The 15,745-nt window shown below is 49.2% G+C and overlaps 1 protein-coding gene across 1 annotated transcript in view; it reads left to right on the top strand.

The window, feature by feature from the left end:
• Positions 1–10,482, top strand: part of Fbln7 (fibulin 7) — a 35,549-nt gene extending 25,067 nt beyond the window's left edge. The window contains exons 5-9 of the mRNA XM_051144920.1: positions 2,181–2,306; positions 6,202–6,342; positions 7,502–7,639; positions 9,665–9,803; positions 10,084–10,482. Coding sequence (XP_051000877.1) covers positions 2,181–2,306; positions 6,202–6,342; positions 7,502–7,639; positions 9,665–9,803; positions 10,084–10,456 — 917 coding nt within the window. The 3' untranslated portion in view covers positions 10,457–10,482. The remainder of the gene's footprint in view (positions 1–2,180; positions 2,307–6,201; positions 6,343–7,501; positions 7,640–9,664; positions 9,804–10,083) is intronic.
• The last annotated feature ends 5,263 nt before the right edge of the window (positions 10,483–15,745 follow it).

The raw sequence follows: 15,745 nt of genomic DNA on the forward strand, positions 1-15,745 counted from the left end.
GCTCTGGAAACGCAACTGGGCCCACGCCTTGGCTTGCCAGCCTTTCCCATCATCATTGCTATTATCCTCATCAAGTCATAACTGAATGCCACAAGCCGGGACACACTTGAATGTGATGACAACTAACCTTCAATTGGGATATAGCATTTGCCAGCCTGGGCGCCAAGCCATTGAATACCTCTGATTGCTCGTCAAGATAGGCAGAGCAGAAAGTCTGTCTGGAGCCTCTGAAGAAATGAATATGCTGGGACACCTGCTCACATCTCTCTCCAGCTGATATCCTCCTGGCTCCTCCCGAAGGGTCCAGGTGCAAGCCCAGCTCAGTGCCTTCCCCTGGAGGTTCCCCAAAGACAGATAATGGCTTTGTTGAGACCAAACCGAGGGATATTAATGCTCACACTTCCTGGCTTCCTTCCCATGCCTTTGTGGCCTATTAATCCACACACTTTCAGAGGGGGCCAGTAGGCAAAGACAGGCTTGGACCTTGAGAGACCTTGGAATACTGACCTCAGAGGGGCATTTGTGTGTCCTGCGGTCTCAGACGTATTCCTAGAAATTGATCATCTGAAAACAGGCTGCCTGGGGAAGCTTGTCACACGACTGAGGTTGCCGAGAAACTCCTTCCCTGGGATAAACAGTGTTTGGACAGCCTGAATCCTCCTAAATATAGGAGAAACCGTCAAGAAGTCACAAGAAGTCTTGGGGGAAGCCAAGGTCCCTTCCAGCTGACCCAGATGAGGCTATGATTTGCACTGGAAGCAAAGCACCTGCTGTGCCCCCTTGGGAGACACAGAGAAAGGTCTCTGTTAGGCCTTGAAAGGGGGAGTTCTCAGGTTCCCTTACAGTCATCACAGTGAAATCTGAGAGCTCCGCCTGGTGGAATTGGCTTGTGTAAGCATTAAATGGGGCCTTGGGGACATTTGTAACGGTGAAGGTTTTACAAAATTGTCTTTTTCTAAAGTAAGACATTTTATAAATAGTTATAGAAAAGGGACAAATACCGAAAGTATAAATGAGAAACAAACAAACCATGCACAAGCCAAGCAGAGAAAAGATGAAACTCAAGTCAACAGTCTCCTCCTGGGGGCAGTACTGAGGATTTGAGCCTAAGGCCTCAAGTGCTCGGCTGATTAGCTCCCCAGCTCTGAGAAAAATCTAATGAACTTTAAAATTCTGCCTTTCGCCGGGCGATGGTTGCACATGCACACCTCTAATCCCAGCACTTGGGAGGCAGAGGCAGGTGTATCGCAGTGATTTTAAGGCCAGCTTGGTCTACAAAAAGTAAGTCCAAGACAGCCAGGGCTACACAGGAAAACCCTGTCTTGAAAAACCAAAAATAAATAAATAAATAAAATTCTACCTTTTTCTCTCTTTTCTCCACCAAACAGCTGGGTATCCCAGTGGGCCATCCTCTCTCTCTCTCTCTTATTTTTAACTTCTTGGACTTTAGCTCCCATTTGAAAGATGATCTGGGGAGGTGACTCAGTGGGTAGAATAAATAAGCCCAGCACGCCTGAGGCCCTGGCTTCTGCCTCAACATGGAAGAAAAGCGGGCATAGAGAGCCACGTGTTAATCCTAGCACTCAGGGCGTGAAAGCAGGAAGGTCCTAAGTTCACTTTCATCTTTGGCTGTACAGAGAGGGAGTTCAAGGTCAGCCTGGGACCCACCTTGGAGCAGAGTTGAAGAGCAGAAACCCCCCCCACCACACCACCACCACCCAACCGGCTCACGAGCAGATGCCAACATCTGGCTACAGCTGTGTACACTATACCCTCATGAATCGCAGCATCACATTTCTTTGTGGAGCATGGGCGGCACAGCACACAGGTCCTGCGCACAGAGCCCCGGGTGGGCACAATGTGAGGCAGGTGCTAGAGAAGCAATGGCTGCATTCAGCCCATCAGTGCCTTTGCAGTTCCCACAGGGAGAGAGAGTGGCAAGGACAAAGTGGGAAGACAGAAAGCTGGGGTGGTGACAGTGTAGTGGAGGCTGAGGCCGAAAGCTCACAAACGAGGGCGCCAGCCCGAGCCTCACAATGAGATCTTGTCTCAAAAACAAACCAGAACCAAGCCAGGCAGGAAGCTGGAGTGTGGAGTGGCTTTACAATGTAAGGGGAAAAAAAAAAAAAAACGTTGTTAGCTTTTGTTTGATTTTACCGTGTGTTGATGTCCTTTCTAAGCTATCCATAAGTGCTCCAGCCAGCCTTGTCACAACGGTGGAACGTGTGTGGAAGATCACAAGCACTACAGATGCATCTGTCCTCCGGGAACAACTGGGAACCACTGTCAGCATCAGACCCAGACGGGTATGTAGCCACTGTGGGACTTGGTAAGGATGCTCCCCTGGGGCTGGTGAGAATCCTGGCCATGCTATCAAAGGCAGGCATGGCGGGGACTCTTTGCCTCTCATAGACTCTGCATGTGTAGAGCTTTGATCTTTCGTCTTGAGAGACAGACTCCAATTTAACATCCTGCAGATTAGGGACATGGCCTGGGAAGACACCCTGGGTCCCTTTGCCTGATCAGTGGTTCATCACTTTTCTTTCTAATGTGCCTATCACACCCTTCAAACTTAGCAGCCAGAAGTATTTTAAAACATGAATGAGCAGGCATTTGATCAGTGAGCTCTAGCACACGGTAGGAAGGCCTAGTGGTAAGGAATCTGCGAAGGATGGCTTGGAGGTTCACACCATTCTCCAGCTGAGAAGTCTAATCCTGAGTGTGGGTGTGGATCTGTGTATTTGAAGCCAGAAGAAAAAGGGCTTCTAATCCCCTGGAAGGGGTGGGGGCCAGGGTGTGGAAGGTGTGGAGGGGTGGAGCTTTCTGTTTTGCTTTGTTTTTTTTTTTTTGTTTGTTTGTTTCTGTTTTGTTTGTTTTGTTTTTGTTTTTGAGACAGGGTTTCTCTGTGTCACAGAGCCCTGCCTGTCCTGACTCACTTTGTAGACCAGGCTGGCCTCGAACTCACAGAGATCTACCTACCTCTGCCTCCCAAGTGCTGGAATTGAAGGCATGAGCCACCAAGGCTGGCTATATTGGAAGTGGAACTAGCAGGCAGTTATGAGCCTCCGGAGTCGGTGCTGAGAATCAAACTCAAGTCCTCTAAAACAGTAATTCTGGCTTTCGACCGCTGAGCCACCTCTCCAGTCCCTAATATTATTATTTTGAGACTGAGTCTGGCTCTGCTATCCCAAGCTGGCCTTGTATTAGATTCAGGTGATCCTGCCTCAACCTTGAGAATAACTACACAAATTATTATTATTTTTTAATCCATTTACCAGAGCTGGAGAGATGCTCAGAAGCTAAGAGCCATTGCTGTTCTTACAGAGGACAGGGTTTCCAAGGACTCGTGTGGTTGGTGACTTAAGACCACCTTTACTCTCAAGTTCCAGGGAGATCAAGAAGCCCTCTTAGCCGAGCGGTGGTGGCACAAGCCTTTAATTAATCCCAGCACTCGGGATGCAGAAGCAGGCAGATCGCTGTGAGTTCGAGGCCAGCCTGGTCTACAAAGTGAGTCCAGGACAGCCAAGGCTACACAGAGAGACCCTGTCTTGAAAAACTAAAATAAATAAATAAATAAATAATAACAAAAGGAAGCCCTCTTCTGGGCTCCACAGGCTGTACATATATATGCACGCAGGCACACATAAAGCAGAGTTGAAGAGCAGAAGCCTCCCCTACCACCACCACCACCACCACCACCCAACCGGCTCACGAGCAGATGCCAACACCTGGCTACAGCTGTGTACACTATACCCTCATGAATCGCAGCATCACATTTCTTTGCGGAGCATGGGCGGCACAGCACACAGTTCCTGCGCACAGAGCCCCGGGTGGGCACAACGTGAGGCAGGTGCTAGAGAAGCAATGGCTGCATTCAGCCCATCAGTGCCTTTGCAGTTCCCACAGGGAGAGAGAGTGGCAAGGGCAAAGTGGGAAGACAGAAAGCTGGAGTGGTGACAGTGTAGTGGAGGCTGAGGCTGAAAGCTCACAAACGAGGGCGCCAGCCCGAGCCTCACAATGAGATCTTGTCTCAAAAACAAACCAGAACCAAGCCAGGCAGGAAGCTGGAGTGTGGAGTGGCTTTACAATGTAAGGGGAAAAAAAAAAAAAAACGTTGTTAGCTTTTGTTTGATTTAACCGTGTGTTGATGTCCTTTCTAAGCTATCCATAAGTGCTCCAGCCAGCCTTGTCACAACGGTGGAACGTGTGTGGAAGATCACAAGCACTACAGATGCATCTGTCCTCCGGGAACAACTGGGAACCACTGTCAGCATCAGACCCAGACTGGTATGTAGCCACTGTGGGACTTGGTTAAGGATGCTCCCCTGGGGCTGGTGAGAATCCTGGCCATGCTATCAAAGGCAGGCATGGCGGGGACTCTTTGCTTCTCATAGACTCTGCATGTGTAGAGCTTTGATCTTTCGTCTTGAGAGACAGACTCCAATTTAACATCCTGCAGATTAGGGACATGGCCTGGGAAGACACCCTGGGTCCCTTTGCCTGATCAGTGGTTCATCACTTTTCTTTCTAATGTGCCTATCACACCCTTCAAACTTAGCAGCCAGAAGTATTTTAAAACATGAATAAGCAGGCATTTGATCAGTGAGCTCTAGCACACGGTAGGAAAGCCTAGTGGTAAGGAATCTGCGAAGGATGGCTTGGAGGTTCACACCATTCTCCAGCTGAGAAGTCTAATCCTGAGTGTGGGTGTGGATCTGTGTATTTGAAGCCAGAAGAAAAAGGGCTTCTAATCCCCTGGAAGGGGTGGGGGCCAGGGTGTGGAGGGCTGTGGAGGGTGTGGAGGGGTGGAGCTTTCTGTTTTGCTTTGTTTTTTTGTCTGTTTGTTTCTGTTTTGTTTGTTTTGTTTTTGTTTTTGAGACAGGGTTTCTCTGTGTCACAGAGCCCTGCCTGTCCTGACTCACTTTGTAGACCAGGCTGGCCTCGAACTCACAGAGATCTACCTACCTCTGCCTCCCAAGTGCTGGGATTGAAGGCATGAGCCACCAAGGCTGGCTATATTGGAAGTGGAACTAGCGGGCAGTTATGAGCCTCTGGAGTCGGTGCTGAGAATCAAACTCAAGTCCTCTAAAACAGTAATTCTGGCTTTCGACCACTGAGCCACCTCTCCAGTCCCTAATATTATTATTTTGAGACTGAGTCTGGCTCTGCTATCCCAAGCTGGCCTTGTATTAGATTCAGGTGATCCTGCCTCAACCTTGAGAATAACTACACAAATTATTATTATTTTTTAATCCATTTACCAGAGCTGGAGAGATGCTCAGAAGCTAAGAGCCATTGCTGTTCTTACAGAGGACAGGGTTTCCAAGGACTGGTGTGGTTGGTAACTTAAGGCCACCTTTACTCTCAAGTTCCAGGGAGATCAAGAAGCCCTCTTAGCCAAGCGGTGGTGGCACAAGCCTTTAATTAATCCCAGCACTCGGGATGCAGAAGCAGGCAGATCGCTGTGAGTTCGAGGCCAGCCTGGTCTACAAAGTGAGTTCGGGACAGCCAAGGCTATACAGAGAGACCCTGTCTTGAAAAACTAAAATAAATAAATAAATAAATAAAAACAAAAAGAAGCCGTCTTCTGGGCTCCACAGGCTGTACATATATATGCAAGCAGGCACACATAAAGCAAATTAAAAAAAAAAAAAATCCACCGAGTGGTGGTGGCACAGCCCTTTAATCCCAGAACTTCCACAGGCAGAAGCAAGTGGATCTCCAAGTTAGAAGCCATCCTCATCTACAGAGTGAGCCAAGGCTACACAGAGAAATCCTGTCTCAAAAAACCAAAGCAAACAAACAAACAAATCTTTTAATCTAAGCACTCAGGAGGCAGAGGCAGGAGTTAGAGGCTAGCCTGGTCTACACAGTGAGTTCCAGGCTAGCCAGGGCAACATAGTGAGATCCTGTTTTTGTTTGTTTCGTTCTGATATCCACGCCCCAAACAAAACAATGGAGGCTGACAGCATCGTGGTCATTGTACAAGATTCTCAAAATGAATCTCAGACTCCACACTGGCTGTCCCACAGTTACATTCAGATCCCATGGGTTCTGTCCCAGTCGCAGTCTCTCTGTTTAGGTGCCATTCCTTTCCTGCTCTAGATTTCGCACTGGGAGATAGGGTCTAGTCCGTTCTGGGGCGCATGGCACCGCACCCCCGCACTGGGGGTCATCCCTGAGCCTGTCTTCCTCCTGCAGCGGCCCCCGAGGGAGGCGTGATCCGCGACCTTACCTTCAGCCACCCGGTGCATTGTGTGCAGGTGGACTGGGTGCTGCAATGCAGCTGCGAGGTGGGATTCGAGATGAAGGGCACAGGCGGCAGCAACAGCACCTGCCAGGGTAGGTTCCCCTGCGGGATGGGCGTTGGGGGGTCTTCGGGGATGGGGCGGGGAGGGCGAGCCACAGAAGGAGACACAAGGTTCTCATCTGCCACCCGCCCCCAAGGCCTGGGACTGAGTACTAGTGCGAGGCTCTTCGTCCAATCCAGTCGTTTAAATTTGGTGTGACATGACTGTAACCCCAACGCCTGGGAGACGGACGCAGGAGGATCAGAAGTTCCAGGTCATTTTCTGCTACTTAACTGGGTAGGGAAAGAAGAAAACAGCCAAGGGGAGAGAGGTGACAGGCTTGCCCTTGTATCAGACATACCCTGCAACTACTATGCCCAACTACTCCCTCCTACCTCCAGCAGAAATCCCGTGGGCCGGTGGCAAGGGAGGAGCTCAGATCATTTCTGGCAGACAGAGCTCTGGGTATGGGCACAGCCTGAGACTCACTCTCCAGTCTTCCCCTCTCAGCTGAGCTGGCTACAGAGCCCACTTTGGATAGCTACAACTAAACAACACTTCCACACTGACGTCTGGTCACTTGACGCTGAGAGGCTCACTTCGCAGCATCAGAAAAGAAAAACATGCCCCCACCCCCTTTTTTGTGAGGGCAGGGGTTTCGAAGCAGAGTCTCTCTGTGTAGCCCTGGCTGTCCTGGACTCACTCTGTAGACCAGGCTGGCCTTGAACTCACAGTGGTCCACCTGCCTCTGCCTCCCAAGTGCTGGGATTAAAGGAATGAGCCACCAGGCCCGGCTCCCCCCACCCCCTTTTAAAGAGGCATCTCAAGACACAGCCCAGGCTGGCCTCAAGTGGAGATTCTCTATTTTAGCCTCCCCCAAATGCTGAGATCACAGGCCTGTACCATGGCGCAGGCTTCAGGGATCTCTTACTGCATTGCTGAAGATGAGGTGAGCTAAGATGGGTATCTAAACCTGGTTCTAGTCTCTGAATGAGGTACCTGCCTTGCTAGACTTTGTAGAGTCCTTCCCATTTCGTCCCTTTTAGGGTCCCCCACATCAGTTCCTAGACTGGGGAGAAGGGAGGTATCCTGGATGCTCTTCTGCAGATACAGCTTATTGCTGTACTCAGCCATCTCATCACAGCTGCCAAACAGTGTAGTTGGCGGAGGCTGCGTAAGCCTCCTGGAATCACAGACACTTTTGTCCCCAGATGTGAATGAGTGTGAGGTCTACGGGAGAGAAAGATGGCCCCGGCTCTGCAGACACGCCTGTGTGAACACCCCTGGCTCCTACCTCTGCATCTGTCCCAGCGGATACCGCCTCATGGCTGATGGGAAGAACTGTGAGGGTGAGTGAGGCTGCAGCAGAGACAGGCGACCACGAGGTTAGAGGTCACCATCCACAGCTGGTCGCCTGCTGTTGCTGCTGTAACCCCTGCTCTTGTCCGGTTCATATTCCCAGGAACAAAAAGGAGATTGGAGACAGGGCTGTAAGTGGAAACACCTGGCTCGGGTTCTCCCTTAGTGCCACGCATCCATCGTGGCGCCAGGAAGAAAGGAGTTGAGGTACAAATAAATCCCGTCATCAGCAAGGGATGTTTGCAGGTTGCATGGGAGTAGCAGGGAGAGATGAAAGCTGCAATCACCAGCATCACCATCAGACAAATCTAGTGGACCCTGGCACAATAGGAGGCCTTGCGCCACACCCTTCTTTGAAGACTAATACAGAGATTAATAAACTTAGGCCATCAAATCTCCGCATTAGCACAGTCAGAATACAATAGCCCATACTTACCCATGAGTCAACACCCAAGTTCACTTAAATAGTATCAGCCCTACTTGAACAATGTTTCTGTCCTATAGTACATACTTAGCATAAGGTTTAACTTATTAATTAGGCAGAGCATACATTGACCACAACTGATAGCAAGATAGATAGCTATCATGTGCAGTAACAAGATTTATTTAAAACTAATGAACTATAGTTGGTGACAGGTAAGTCAAACCATGTATAAGTTGGAACCGCTGCTTGTAAGTCAGGCCCAAAGGGTCTCCTCCTCTTGCTCAGCTTGATTCTAGGCCTTGGAACTTGGGGATGCAGGAGAACCTCTGGAAAGAACACCGGAAGCAGTGGCTCCCCATACTGGGACGCTGTCCAGGCTGAGTCCTCCATGGACTGAAGACACTGAGGAAACCCCAATAGGTTTCCAAAACTGGCTCTGGATCCCTGGAAAAAAAGACAAAGAAAAAAAAAGGCAGGGGACTAAGCAACAAGCTGCCTTGGAGTGTAAAGATAGAGGTGGCTCTCTGGTGACATCTTGTTGGATGCCAGAGTAAATCTCAGAGGAGCAGGCAGCTGGAAACTAGGATGAGAGAAGACGTCCAGATAGCCATCCACACATTCACCCATCTACGCTTCCACCCACCCACTCACCCGTTCATCTGACTTCCACCATCCACCGCCACACCCACAGCACTCATCTCACAGCACTCATAGGAGCTTGGGAAGACAGAGCCTCCAGTTCAGTCAGTCCGCTAGCTGTCTGTAAACGGCACAGAGAACTCTCAGAAATGACTGAGTAGTGATGTCTGCTCTCAGTGTGGCATAAGGCTAAGGAGACTCAGGGCTGGAGAGGTGGCTCAGTGGTTACAGCACCAGCTGCTCTTCCACGGGTCCTGAGTTCAATTCCCAGCACCCACATAGCAGCTCACAATCATCTATAATGAGATCCAATGCCTTCTTCTGGCAGATATGTAAAATACATACATAAGTAAATCTTTAAGGAAGAGACTCAAGAGCACTTGCAGCTGAGAAGGAGGCAGGTGACTGGTAATGCTCATTTGGTGTTGGCAGGATCCCCTGTCACTTGTGACAGCCCAGGTAAAGAAGACAGAATCCCCCAGGGAGGGGAATTCACCACCACAATCCTACAGCACGTATGCAGGACCAAGTTTCCAGATGTTGAAAGAAAACAGAATTCCTGACAAAGTTCTTGCTTTAAGGGACAGATCCCTGGCACTCTCTAGCCAGCCATCCTAGCAGAACCAGTGAGCTCCAGGCTTAATGACTCTGTTGAAAAATGAGAGAGAGAGAGAGAGAGAGAGAGAGAGAGAGAGAGAGAGAGAGAGAGGAGGGGTGGGGGGAGGGAGAGAGAAAGAGAGGTGATTGGGGAAAATACCCAAATGTCAACCTCTGGTCTCCACACACATACACACTCACATGCACCTGACACACACAGAGTGAGTGTTGGGGATTTGGAAAATTCACCCTTGTGGAGCCTCCCATTCCATTGCCTACTTGGGGTTTCAACTGGTTCTACAATCCAGGAAAGTCAGGAAGACTCACAGGCTTCATGGTATCTCCTGATGTACAGATATTGATGAGTGCGCGGGCGGCCAGCACAAGTGCCCCCGCGAGACCACATGCATCAACACTAGAGGAGGCTTCCAGTGTGTCAGCCCCAAGTGTCCCAAGGACAGAGGCAACATAACCTATGTGAAGACATCTTCCTTGTGAGTAGACCCAGCATGCATGGCCTTACTCGGTGTGGCTCATGGTGGGGGGGGGGGAGGAGAAGGATAATTATATCATACACAAGAAATATGGAAAGAGAGATGCTTCTCTGACCCTCCATCTCCTTTATAAACTACCAACTCACACGAAGCACAGACATTCTGTTCTCCAAAAGAGATACTAGAAGCTACAGGAGTGTGGCCTCTTCAGGAGAGCAGGTGCAGCAGGCCCTCTTGAGTGTTCCCAAGTCTAACTGTCTCCGTTTTGCCTCCGCTCCAGCCAGTGCAAGCGAAACCACTGTCCCATGCACAAGAGAATGTGTCGCCGCATGCCCAATGTTGTCGCCTTCCATTACCTCTCTCTGCCTTCCAAGCGGAAGACGCCCTTCACCATCTCCCAAATGGCCGTGGGCTCCATTTCTGATCAGACCCATGCCAGCATCCTGCGCTTTGTGGTCACAGCTGGGAACAAAACTGACCACTTCCTTATGCAGCAGACAAACGAGCAGACAGGGGAGCTCATCCTTCTCCAGCCCCTGGAGGGGCCTCAGACTCTGGAGGTAGATGTAGAAGTGCTGGACTACCGGGAAAATATCCTCCAGGCCAGCTATTTGTGCAAGATCACCATCTTTGTGTCTCCCTATGAATACTAAGGATGCCATGGCAATTGGGGGACTGGGCTTTGAGACCTGGGCTGGATTCTTTTCCCCCCTGTGGGCAAGAGCTATGAAGGGCTGGGCGCAGTGGCGCACGCCTTTCATCCTAGCACTTGGGAGGCAGAGGCAGGTGGATCGCTGTGAGTTCGAGACCATCCTGGTCTACAAAGTGAGTCTAGGACAGCCAAAGCTACACAGAGAAACCTTGTCTCGAAAAACAAAAACAAAAAAAAAGAGCTATGAAGGTTATTCTTTCTCTCTGTCATGTTACATGTTACCACCCACTTTGCCTGTTCACCTTAGGCTTCTAGTGCTCTGACCCATGGGCTGGAACAGAAGGGAAGTCATAAAACAAATGCTGTGCCACTGTGACATGACTTTTTTTTTTTCTTCTGCTTTAAACCCCACTCCTACCCCCTTAGGAGGTAACAGAGACTTTCAAAATATTATGTGAATGACCATGTGAGTTTGAACAATCTGAAGTGGGGTAGCAGCTCATGATGTGTCAGAGACATACCCTACTGTTGTGCTTTGAGGTAGCCAAGCCTTTTCTGGCTGAGCATGGTATAGCCCTATTAATGGTCTAATGTCCCTGAAAGCCACCCACCATGATGCTTTTCCCTGTGGCATTGCAGCCAGCCTTCTTACCAGAGGGCAATAGGAGAGCCTAGTGACCCTGAGTAGATCCTTCCAGATCATGGATTTTGCCAGAGTGCCTCTGCTTTAGAGAAAGCATGTCTCAAAAACATGACCTGGGTTTATGGCTGTGGAAATAGAGTCTACTTCTCCTCTTTGCCCATCTGACTTCTCCCTGAGTGTGAGGCCACCTTCTAGGGAGGAGTAGCTCTCTTTCTGCCCAGGTTGGACCCCGAGGATCAAGAGAATAAGACAGGTGATTTATGAGGGACATGCTCCACCAGTTTCAATATGGTTCCATCACATGGGAGATGGGTAAGGACAGCATTTGGTCATGAAGTGCTTCGAATGCTCAAATTGTCTTTTCATCTCATGGCTTTCTTCTTCAGCTGAGAGAACCAAGAGGTGATGTCCTCCAGATGAATGGACCAGGGAAACTGTGCAGCACCAAGAACTGGGCGGGATGGGGGACCATTCCAATTAAGATGTTAAAACTAGATGGGTTGAGAGGAGTTTCAATGTCCAAACACACACAGATCTACTGGGAAAGTTGCTTTTGCATACATTTTATTTTAAAAGCTTATTTCTAGAGGATGGGGGCAGGTGGACTGTGAGTTTCAGGGCAGCCTGGATGCCACTGTGAGAGTCTGTTTTAAACAAAATAGGACAGGAAGAAGGCTAGAGCTGTAACTCAATTAGAAGAGCCGTTGTCAAGCACGCAGGAAGCCCTAAGCTCATTATCTGGCACTGCCCAAAACCAAGCGTGAGTGCACAGATCTTGGCCACATAGACAGTCTGAGGCAGGCCTGGACTTTTGAAACCCTGTATCAAACAAAAAACAGATAGAAAAAAAATCCAGCTCCCCATTTCTCATCTAAAGCTTTGTGTTTGTCCTCACATCAGCTATGACGCGTGTCCCTAGCTTAGTGATAAGCCTAGTATGACATTTCTAGGACAGTTTGACCCTGACCTCTATTTGTGAGACAGACTGAGACGCCTCCGTGGCCTCAGCTGCAGTCTCTAACAACGGAACAAGTGTAATGGAAGTTTGGTTTCTTTGTAAACTCAATTGTGTTATGTGAATGTTTTTGTTTTAGTTCCAAATGTGGGATTTCAGTTTGAGACGATTGTTAATTGTCTCGTGAGGAGTGTGGCTTCTGCCAGCTGCTATGGTCTTCTTCCTGCTGCATGGAGAGGGGCGTGGTCTAGGACTCTGAGGCTATGAAGGAAAGCCCAGAGAGAGAGAGGATGGTGTGGCATGCGGTGTTGGTGTGTGGAGTGTAGCAGTTTGAAAAGACCAGAAACGACAGTGTGCCAGTTTGGATGGAGAGAAACGCTTGGGGACACAGTAGCTTGGAGACTGCTGGCTATGTCTGCTCTGGACAGAGATGGGTATAGCCCCAAAGACCCTTTGACTTTAAACAGCCAGGAGAAGTAAAGAGGCCCCCTCTCCCCACTAACCTCTCTCCTATGTAGGGAGATTGAGGCCTAAACACCCCAAATAAAGAAGAGTTTAAAAAAACAAGAACCTGAAGATCTGCTTTTTTGGATTGTTATGTGACTCATTAAAAACATTTACAGAACCAGGTGATGGTGGCACACACCTTTAATCCCACCACTTGAGAGGCAGAGGCAGGTGGATCTCTGTGAGTTTGAGGCCAGCCTCATCTACAAAGCACGTTCAGGACAGTCAAAGCTATGCAAAGAAACCCTGTCTCAAACAAACTAAAACAAGACAAAAAGAAGGGAAAAGAAAAAGAAAAATATTTACAGAGCCTTGTGTTTCGAGTCGAAGGACTCTTTCACAGAGGTCACCTAAGAGCATCAAAACCACACATATATGCATTATGATTCATAACAGTAACAAAATTATAGTCATAAAGCAGCTATGAAAATAATTTTATCATGGCGGGGGGGGGGGCGTCTCCGAAACATGAGGAACTGTATTAAAGGGCCGCAGCCTTGGGAAGGTTGAGCATCACTGTTCTGGATGGTGATCTCACGGCATGTGATAGTGACTGATGTCCAACAGGCCCTGTGGTAAGTTTCTCCACCAAGATCTCTTATCATCTCCCACTTATCACATCGCTCGCTTCTGTCCCTGTGGTACCAAAGTATGATGCTTGACTGCTTCAGACCATGGCGTGGAGTATACCCAGGACGCTCTAGTGTGTTAGTCAGCTTTCTGTTACTGCAGCCAAATAGCCTCGACCATCCACTCATGAGGAGAAAGAGTTATCTTTAACTCACAGATAACAGCCCATGTTTCGCTGGCTCTCTTGTTGTGGGGCCATGATAGGGGGGTATAGCATGGCGTTGGCAGGAAGTGGAGCAAAGCCTGTTCACCTCATGGCTGGGAGGGAAGAGAGCAGAAGACCTTGTGTCATAATTAATCAACTTCAAGGACATGCCCTCAAGGGCCAAAGACCTCCCACAAGGCCCTGCCACCTCCCAGTGCTTCCAAATACAGGGGCTTTGGGGGAGACATTCAGGATCCAAACTGCAGAAATGTTGTTTTCCTTTCTCTATGGAAATCCACTGCTGGGTCTTCCTAAGGCTTCAGTCTGTGCTAAGTCGACATGACTAAGTGTCCACATGTGTCAGTTTACACACCTTCCTGGGTACTGCAAATGCATAAACTAGAACAGTCCAAGGAACCCACGCGTTATCATCAGCTCCAGCCATTAGCGCCTGCCAATCACCTACTCCCGCTCCACCACAGGATGGAGGTCCCAGGCACGGTACCATTCCATCTGTATTTCATCACGTTTCTAAAGCACTTCTTTAAAGCACGACCCCAGGCAGCTCCATCTCCGGCTCCTTAATATTTGTAGCAATGTCGCCTCCTCGTTGTGGCCAACTCCATGCAGGGCCCGCAGCTTCCCTGCTATCTCTGTTCCAATTCACATTTCCATCTTGGTGCATCACCCTGACCCTGACCAAGACTCTTTGCAGGGAATCTGACCCTGCTACACACATCCCGCATTCCTATGGAGGTGCAAACTTCTACAGCCCCGTAACTCTTGTATTCTGCTCGTTTACAAAGTCAGTGTCCTATGCATAATACCAAAGTCTACCACCGCTCTACCTGTAGCCGCAGTTGCGCCCTCGTGGACCCTGACTACGCCAGTCCTTGAGGGCCTATGAAATTGAAGGTATTTCGAATGCATCTGCAATCTTACGTTTTGGAGCCTTCAAATGGGAAGAGTCTCCCCCTTAGGCATCTTTTCTGTTGTCTCCATATGAAGAGCACGGCTTCTCTGTAACAATTACAACCACCTGTCTAAAACCTTAAGTGAGTTTTAAACCTTTTCTTCATCAAATAGCAGACTTATCACCTTTTGCCTTGCTTAAAAGAAATTTCATTTCTCACTGTAAATCTGGCTAAAAGCAGCAGGTAACCATACCAGAGCCTGAGTGTAGAGGGGGAGGAGAATTGGGAGTATGTTGTTTGACAGTTTCACTACATGGCGCTGGCTGGCCTGCCACTCACAGGGACAGGCTTGCCTGTGCGTCCCAAATGCGTAGATGGAAGGAGCATGACATAATGCTATTTTTGAGCAGTTAGCTTTCACAAAAGTAGGTTTCTGGGATTGGAGCAGTGGCGGCTCAGCAGGTAAGAGCACTTGCTGCTCTTGCAGCGGACCCGGGTTCAGTTCCCAGCACCCACATGGCTCACAGCCATCTGTAACTCCAGTTCCAGATACCTCTTCTGACTCCCCCCCATCCATGGGCCTCCTTACACACTTGGCCATTCCTATACATTTTTTTCCTATAGACTATCGCCTTTCTGCTTTTCTGCCATGTTGAGACACAGCTGGGAGAGTGGGGTACACAGAGACGTGATAACATCCTCATCAGAGGCCAAAAAAATGGGGGCTTTCAGCGACTGTCTTAGGGTTTCTATTGCTGTGAAGAGACACAACTCTTATGGTGCTGAAAAGGTAGCTGAGAGTTCTGCATCTGGATGGGCAGGCAGCACGAAGAGACAGTGAGCCACTGAGGCTGGCTTCATCTTCTGAAACCTCAGAGCCCATCCTCTGTGAGACACTGCCTCCAACAAGGCCATGCCTCCAAAAATACTACTCCCTAGGATTCTATGGGGGCCATTTTCATTTGAACCAACATTGTGAGTTGTTGATACAGTACACAGCCTCAGGTTTTATTACATCAAATAGAGTGAAGATAAATACACCTTTTAGACTGCAATTAAGCTGGGCATGGTGGTGCACGCCTTTAATCCCAGCACTCGGGAGGCAGAGGCAGGCGGATCTCTGTGAGCTCGAGGCCAGCTTGGTCTACAAAGCAAGTCCAGGATAGCCAAGGCCACACAGAGAAGCCCTGTCTCGAAAAATCAGAGGTGGGGGAAAGCATCTAGGCTATGCGTAGCAACGACACTCCTTGGCACAATTTCGTTCCCTTTGAAAGTGCCATGTTTCTGCCCTAAGTTTTATCCCGCAGCTCCAGTGCACTGTCTGGTTATGCTCTTTGGCCATAGCTGGGGAGGAGAGCAATCAACACAGCAGCAGTTGCAGGCCACTGAGCCTCTGGAGATCTAGGCTGGTACCCGTTTCTTAAGCCTACCTGATACTTGGAGCATGAGCAATTTACTCTCTTGATCTGGTAGGCTCCAATTACAACCAAAAGAAT

The sequence above is a fragment of the Acomys russatus genome, chromosome 4 (assembly GCF_903995435.1).
Source record: "Acomys russatus chromosome 4, mAcoRus1.1, whole genome shotgun sequence".
Lineage (NCBI taxonomy): Eukaryota > Metazoa > Chordata > Mammalia > Rodentia > Muridae > Acomys > Acomys russatus.